This window comes from Littorina saxatilis, linkage group LG15 (assembly GCF_037325665.1).
Source record: "Littorina saxatilis isolate snail1 linkage group LG15, US_GU_Lsax_2.0, whole genome shotgun sequence".
NCBI lineage: Eukaryota > Metazoa > Mollusca > Gastropoda > Littorinimorpha > Littorinidae > Littorina > Littorina saxatilis.
Window position 1 is genome coordinate 18,990,909 of NC_090259.1, and position 8,338 is coordinate 18,999,246.

The 8,338-nt window shown below is 42.3% G+C and overlaps 1 protein-coding gene across 1 annotated transcript in view; it reads right to left on the reverse strand.

Annotated features, from left to right (window-relative positions):
• Window positions 1-3,457: 3,457 nt before the first annotated feature.
• The window catches only part of LOC138948748 (glutathione S-transferase-like), a 7,582-nt gene continuing 2,701 nt past the window's right edge, over window positions 3,458-8,338 (reverse strand). The window contains exons 3-5 of the mRNA XM_070320358.1: window positions 7,693-7,808; window positions 5,641-5,748; window positions 3,458-4,815 (exon numbers count right to left, since the gene is read on the reverse strand). Of these exons, the coding sequence (XP_070176459.1) occupies window positions 4,648-4,815; window positions 5,641-5,748; window positions 7,693-7,808 (392 nt within the window). The 3' untranslated portion in view covers window positions 3,458-4,647. The remainder of the gene's footprint in view (window positions 4,816-5,640; window positions 5,749-7,692; window positions 7,809-8,338) is intronic.

The following is an 8,338-nucleotide window of genomic DNA, read 5'->3' on the forward strand; positions in this document are numbered from 1 at the left end:
CGACCCTATTTTTGTCCCGCCGACCCAAAAACTTTTTTTTCATTTCTGAAAAAAACCAAAAACAAAACTGTTGGGACATTTTGCGAACCATACCGAGACTAAGGGAAGTAACCTCCTTTAAAATCGACTAAATTTAAGAAAAAAACAAAAACAAAACAAAAAACGACCGACAGACACTATCTTGTTTGGTCACGTTACCCTGATAATAATAATAATACGAATATTTGTAACGCGCACATATCTCACCAACAGGCGACTCAAGGCGCACATACACTCATTCACACACACGGAGACTTAAAGTCACTAACACACATACACCATCAACCATTTAAATATGTACAGTTATTCAGGGTATTCAACATATATTTTTATTTGGCCTCATGAAGAAATAATTGGCATCTAAGCCGCAAAAATTAGATCACACATACCATTCCAATTGTCTTGAACTGATTTTGAGAGGGATACAGAGCAAAACATGCACAGGTGTTGTTTTTTTTAAATAAAGGGGAACATTCAAGTCCGAAAGGGTGGTGGTGGTGGTGCTGCTGCTGTTGATGATGATGATGGATTGTGTGCATATGAGTGACACCGGCATAGGTGGTGTGTGCGTGTGTATGTGTCGGGTCAGTGTGTGTGTGCGTGCATGCGTACGTGCCTGTGTGTGTGTGTGTGTGTGTGTGCGTGTGTGTGTGTGTGTGCGTGTGTGTGTATATATATATATGTGTGTGTGTGTGTGTGTGTGCGTGTGTGTGTGTGTGTGTGTGTGTGTGTGTGTGTGTGTGTGTGTGTTGTCAACTATATGTGTCATTCAGTTATTGTGAGTTGCTATTATGATGAGCAGTATTTTGTTAAGGCCTTATTTTGTTAAGGCCTTATTTTATTAAGGTCTTAAAAGAAATAAGGCCGTATTTCCTTACGCCCTCATTTTTTATGACCGTAAAGATTTAAGGCCTTATTTTTAAAACAAGGCTTTATTCCTCGAACATAAGACCTTATTTCTGAAAATACGTCCTTATTTTCAAAATAAGGCGTTTTTTATTTAAGGGCTTTGGGATTTTCGACACTTTGTGGCAAGGATAGCTATACCCCGTCTAACACCCCCCCCCCCCCCTCCTCCCCCCTATCCTTACCCCCTCTCCTCACCATTTTTACATTTAGTCAAGTTTTGACTAAATGTTTTAACATAGACGGGGAATCGGGACGAGGGTGATGGTGTATGTGTGTGTGTGTGTATGTATGTATGTATGTATGTATGTATGTATGTATGTATGTATGTATGTATTGTATGTATGTATGTATGTATGTATGTATGTATGTATGTATGTATGTATGTATGTATGTATGTATGTATGTATGTATGTATGTATGTTTGTATATGTGTGTGTGTGTGTGTGTGTGTGTGTGTGTGTGTGTGTGTTATGTGTTCACGTGTGCGTGATCAGAGAGAGAGAGAGAGAGAGACAGAAAGAAAGAGGGAAACAGACAGACAGACAAAACGAGATAGAGAGAGGTGAGTGTATGCTCCCGCGTGCGCGTGCCTGTGTGTGAGTGTGTTTGCCCGGGCGCTCGCGCGCGCGTGTGTGTGTGTGTGTGTGTGTGTTAGATTCAAATGTTAGGTTGAGACGCGCATCCGCATCATTACCCTTAATCGAGTGTTGGACGGTGTATAGCCTGACGGAGGTGCAAAAAGTACTCTGCCGTACTTCCAAACCCGCTTCTTGATATTAACAAGTCGCGTGAAGCGATATACAAACATTTAGTCAAGCTGTCAGCATCAAAGTAACAGATTAACACCAAAGAACAGTCATCGCCGAGACTATGCTAAGATAGTCTCGACTAACCACATCTAAAGACCGAGACGGGTCACGCTCGTCTCCGGGTAGCGTGCAAACGTAGTACTTACTTGACCTATTTTCTGTAATTCTGAGCCTATTTTTAGAGTAAACATGACATATGTATATATTTTTGAATTCAGGAGAAATTGAGAAATACGACGAAGCAATCATTTTTAAATCTGTAAGTACAAATTCGATTTTAATGACAACTTTAATGAGCAAACTAATTAACTAATTGTTACGCTGCCGGGCTGCAATTCAATCCCATAGTCCGGACTTAGTCGAAAATTGCTTCGCCAAAATTTCAATCCATTTAATTGAAAAACGAGGGCGTGACTGTGCTGTCTCAACTTTCACAAACAGCCGAATATGACGTCATCAAAGACATTTATCAAAAAAATGAAAAAATCGTCGAAGGATATCATACCCAGGATCTCTCATGAAATGTTTTATGAAGATCGGTCCATGTGTATATGTGTGTGTGTGTGTGTTTGTGTGTGTGTGTGTGTGTGTTTCCCAGCGGACACTGGGTCCTTATAGACACAACATACACATCGCAATGGTTTAACAGTTTGCTCAAGAGAAAACTGTTTGATCATATAAAAGCAAAGCAATGGTGTAAAACAATATGAAGGCGACTAGCATAGCATTGATGCATGTCTTTTTATTAATGTAAACTCGAACAAAACAGAAAAGCTATTCGCCTTTTTTTACTACCTATATAATTATACGAGTAATGTATGCACATCATTACAGTTTATGATTAACAATATTTTGTATCGAAAATGAGATTATCTATAATCGTGTTAATACTACGTTGCGATCGATACGTGTAAGACTGGCACCAAATTGCAAAAAAACAACAACAATCTCAATGCATTACTATATGTACACGATACAGTCACTGTCTTACCGGGGTGAGTGGTTCAAAGAAGAGTGCCTATGTTAAAACACACACACAATATTGAAGTTACTTGTTTTATCCCCGAGTACGCAAGTACAAGGGTCCAGCAGACTTTAATTGTGTGTGTGTGTGTGTCTCGACTTAACAGCTTATTGCTGGGAAACTACTGGGCGCAGTTCGTTCAAAAGTTGATACACTAACTTGATAATAGGTCCGATTGATCGTATTAAAACTTCATATTGTTACCTGGGACCTAAATGCGAAATAAACCACAAAAAAACGACTTGGCGGCGGGGGGAATTCGCGGAGCCACAGCCAGCCAGGCAGTCTCATAGAACAGCCGAACGCGTCACACATTGACGAGAAATATAGCGTCATAAAAAGATTACGTCACGGTCAAAAGTCTTTGACGTCTTTTTCTCTCGCGCGGTGTGTGTGTGTGTTCATTTTGTGCACATGTGTTAGTGTTACTGTGTGTGTGTGTGTGTGTGTGTGGTGTGCGTGCGCGTGCATGAGTCTGTACTCGTGTGTGTGTGTGTGTGTGTGTGTGTGTGTGTGTGTGTGTGTGTGTGTGTGTGTGTGTAAGAGAGAGAGATAGAGAGGAAGAGAGAGAGGGAGTGAGGGAGAGAGAGAGTGTGTGTGTGTGTGTGTGTGAATGTGTGTGTGTGCATTTTCACTGTGATCAAATAAAAGAGAAAGGCCAGTCACCACGCACATCCTCGGCTCGCATGCAATGTATTTATATAGCAAAGGGAATGCCTGTAATTCACACAGATCAATCACTTGGTCTTAAACGTGCACAAGACAAAAACTTTCATACTGGGGGAGCGAGCCAATCTGAAGAGTACTCGGGTCCAGCGCGAGCGTTTTTTATTAATGCGCGGACAAAATGTATATGATAAAGGCAATGAACATTGCATTCAAAACTCACCCAAAAAAAACCACTGCTACATTTTCAAACTATCTATAGTCAATGTCTAAATTACGTGGAAAGGGGTGTCCCGTCCCACTATCATTATGCCCACACAACCTGTTAAGAAAAAAAACCCCGCACTCACAGATTAATATGAATATCATTCATGATACCGTCAATGACTCACATACGTGGGTTGTTCAAAAAGCAGTAGAAGATGCAGTCACAAACATACATGGGTCCTTTGAAAAACAAGATGCCCCGCCCTGCTATCATAATGCACATACAACCTGTGCACTCTACACGATACAGTCAATAACTCTCACAAATCAGTTTTCCAAAAGGCAGTACAAGATGAAGTCTATGTCTAACATACGTGGGTCCTTTAAACAAAACGAAAAAGAAGTCGCGTCCCTCTAAGATACTGCTCATACAACATGTTCAGAAAAAAGCGCACATATAAAATCTACACGATACAGTCAATGACACACGAGTGAGTTGCTCAAAGAGCAGTACAAGCTGAAGTCTATGTCTAACATACGTGGGTCCCTTAAAAAGAAAGGAGCTCCCTCTAAAATACTGCTCATACAGCTCAGAAAATAGCACAACGCATACACGATGCAGTCAATAAGGGGCTCCGCTCACACATGTAACTTCAGCAGGACCGACGACACACTGCAGCTTATCCCAGCCCGCTACACGTTGCATGAAAGGAAAACAGGCCAAGTACTCGTCATAATCCTTATCGCGGTATAAATAATAGGCCTTGCGTCGTCTGTGCCGCTGAAACTGCGCAGGTATATTCTGCCCATAACTAACACAAGTACGTTTGAAGAGATGAAAGCTCACGAACAACATACACATTATACAGTCAATAACTAGCACAGGTAAGTTGTTCACATAGCAGTGTCCTTTCTATTAGTCAGGTAGGTTTTTAGTCTGGGGTTAGTCTCTACTCAAACATTATACATCAATAACTAGCACAGGTGAGTTGTTCACATAGCAGTGTCCTTTCTGTTAGCCAGGTAGGTTTTTAGTCTGGGGTTGCTCTCTACTCTGTCTTTGAGCGCCTTCAGGTCTGCAAACTGTTCTGCAGCGTCGTAGTTCCTGATCTTGTTCAGCTGGAACATCTGGTCGTACACGTACAGGTCGGCCAACGTCAGCTGAAAAAAATCAACCAAAATATTAACTTTTTCTGCACGGATTTCGAAATGACTTGTTAACGGTATAGCGTTACACGCAGGCACACAAGTAGGGACACACTCAAAGCCTACTTCTGACTATTAGTGTTTAACGTCCTCTGAGACCAACTGGTCTATATTGGGACAGGTATTGGTAATACGCTGAAGATATGGTGTGATACTTTGATTCGAACAAGCCCGCTGTGGCTGTCTTCTTCGACACACCAGCATTGGGTTTGTCTCGTCAAAGTATCGAAATACGATCATGATAATCAGAGACGAAAGATGATGCATGCGTGTCTTCGTGTTTTCCAAGCCCTGAGACTTTCGCTGTGAACGTGGGATCTTTTTCGTGCGCATGAGTGCACACGGGGGTGTTCGGACACCGAAGAGAGTCTGCACAAAGTTGACTCCGAGAAATAAATCCCTCGCCGAACGTGGGGATCGAACCCACGCTGATAGCGACCAACTGGCTACAAAGCCAGCGCGCTACCAACTGAGCTACGTCCCCGCCCGCCTACTTCTCTGCCAACAAAGACAGAATTGGGTGAGTTTTCTTGTGTGCGTACGTGTGTGTGTGTGTGTGTGTGTGTGTGTGTGTGTGTGTGTGTGCGCGCGTGCGTGTGTAGGTATGCGTATGTACGTGTGCGTGCGTGCGTGCGTGCGTGCGTGCGTGTGTGTATGTGTGTGTGTGTGTGGTTTCTTGTGCGTGCGTGCTTGTGTGTGCGTGCGTGTGTTTATGTGTATGTGTATCGTTACGCTTGATTGCGTCCTTCTGTGTGCGCCCTTGCGTGAGGATGCGCTTACCTCTCTACCCACAAAGACCCCATTAGGTGAGTTTTCTTGCAGGAGTCTCTGGAAATATCCAAAGTACTTGGGAAGATCCTCCTCAATCAGTTTCGTGTCCAGCTCAGCCTGAAAATAATGAAGGCAGTGCAATTACAGCATGTTTTTAGAGTTGCGCTACAAACGTTATTTTGATAAATGCACTTTCTTTCTCCAAAGGAATGTAAAAGAACACCTCACCATGTGACAAATGGATTTGTACATAGTTCAGTCTAACAAGTGTTTGAAAAATGTGTACAGATTGGCTTGCCATACTTTTGGGTCTGCATGATTTGACTGCGTGTGGGAAGGGTCACCGGTTGAAATGGGGTGATCTGATTTTGCAAACTATATTTTCATTGGTTACTGGGTTTTAGGATTGACCAATGAGAGAGGAGATTACTAACAGGGAGGTAGCCATATTGGTTTGTGTTCAAGCAAAACATTGCTGACGGTCAGGGGAGACAGACGTGTTTGCTCGTGTCTCCACGTTTTCAGAATGTTGCTCAAGTGACATTGAGGTCGGATGTTATACGACTCATGTTTTGGATGAATCATGTGTGATTCAATGCTGTGAATATACAGGTATTTATTGAATTGTATTTTGCTTAGTAATTTTGACCTGTGAAATGACTGTGAGAATAATGTTGTGAAGTGGGTTGAAGAAGCGTGAGCTGTTGTCAGCCATTTTGGAAAGGAATATTTTTATGTTCTTTCGTAATGGGAGTAATTTGTAAATGAGCTGTTGTAATACTGTAACAGCATAAGCTAATTGACGGATGAATGAATAGTATTGAGTAAGAGTGGAATTATTATTTTGTGGAGAAGTTTATCTAAGAATTGAGTGGTTGAGACTTACGGTAGCATAAACTTTTTACACAGCACCCCGGTGGGAGAGAGGATGCCCTCGGCCGCGGGGAAGATGAAGAAGACTGGCATTCCCTCCTTGGCGCCACGGATCGTTTGATTGTGGGCGCAAGGTTGTAACGCAGCGCAGGAATTCTGGGACCCGGTGGAACCCCACCCCATATCACCATGAGCGTTACTGTCATTGGCGTGATATTGGATCCAGCAATGGACCCGCTGAATTGTGAGTAATCACTGAACTGTGAATTACCACTGGAGAATACGTAACATGTGAAATGTGCGTAAGAGATATTGTGATTAACAGGAAACATGATTAACAGAAGGATTGTGTGAAACAAGTGACGACGTCATCGAGAACCGGTTATTCTTCCACGTGCTACATAAGCTATTATCATTATTATTATAGTGAATGCAAGAGATTGTTGATTGTATGAGAGATAACATATTTGTATTTTGTTGTGATGTTTAAATACAGGTACGAGGGCAAAGGGCAGTAATCGTGTTTCAGTCTTTGTGCCTAGTTTGAGTGTTGTGTTTGTGTGAGATGAAGTGAGTTAGTAAACAGAGTAGAACACGCATTTTTCTGATAGAGTAATTAATACACACAGACACTTTCACGTAAATACCCTCCGTAACACACCAGTCGTGAAAGACCGGCACGGTTGGCCTAGTGGTAAGGCGTCCGCCCCGTGATCGGGAGGTCGTGGGTTCGAACCCCGGCCGGGTCATACCTAAGACTTTCAAATTGGCAATCTAGTGGCTGCTCCGCCTGGCGTCTGGCATTATGGGGTTAGTGCTAGGACTGGTTGGTCCGGTGTCAGAATAATGTGACTGGGTGAGACATGAAGCCTGTGCTGCGACTTCTGTCTTGTGTGTGGCGCACGTTAGATGTCAAAGCAGCACCGCCCTGATATGGCCCTTCGTGGTCGGCTGGGCGTTAAGCAAACTAGTCGTGAAAGCAATTACAGCTACAGACGTCAAACAAGTACGTGAGTCTCTTCCACGGGTTTCATTCGGGACTATGCACTTACCTTTCTTGTTTATTGATATCAAATGAACACCAACAGCTGTGGTTTCATGTGTGTGAAACATGGTTGTGTGTGTGTGTGTGTGTGTATGTGTGTGTGTGTGTGTGTGTGTGTGTGTGTGTGTGTGGGTGTGTCCCACCTTCTTGGTCTCATCCTGCTCAAAGTGGACCTTCATGAGGAGCTGCAGTAGGTCGTTACTCAGGCCGATCACCTCGTCAATACGCACGTGATCCAAGTTCGTTTTGCCGTACAGACCTGTACACAGCAAGTTGTTATCATCATGTGTATACACGACTACAAATCTACCTCGACTTTTTGTGTTTGTGTGTGAAGGGATGTTTCACTCTCTCTTTCTTTTGCTCTGCTAAGAGATTTGAAAAAGACTCGGAAGAAAGTCTCTGCTGACTTTGAGTTGTTTCTTTCACAAGTCTGATATTTTTTTTTTATATAGTCAAAATGAAATACAGAAGATTCACAAGATCTACGACCTACCGGTCTTTACTTTGTGAACAAACTATGTGCACAACTGACAGACAGCAATGAGAGGATGAAAAATAACAAATAAAGTAAGCTCAATAAGAAATCGGAAATTCAAAAGTTTACATCTAAACTTTCAAAGGTTCCAACTTTTTCAACAAAAGTACCATGTTTGTCTTCTGAAGAAAGACATTTGTGAACATAGACGTTTCAAATTTTTATTCTATGCTCAAAATATTATAATTTGGTATTTGAAAACATCAAATTTAAGCATGATTGTCCTGATTTTGATTTTGATTTTGATCCTG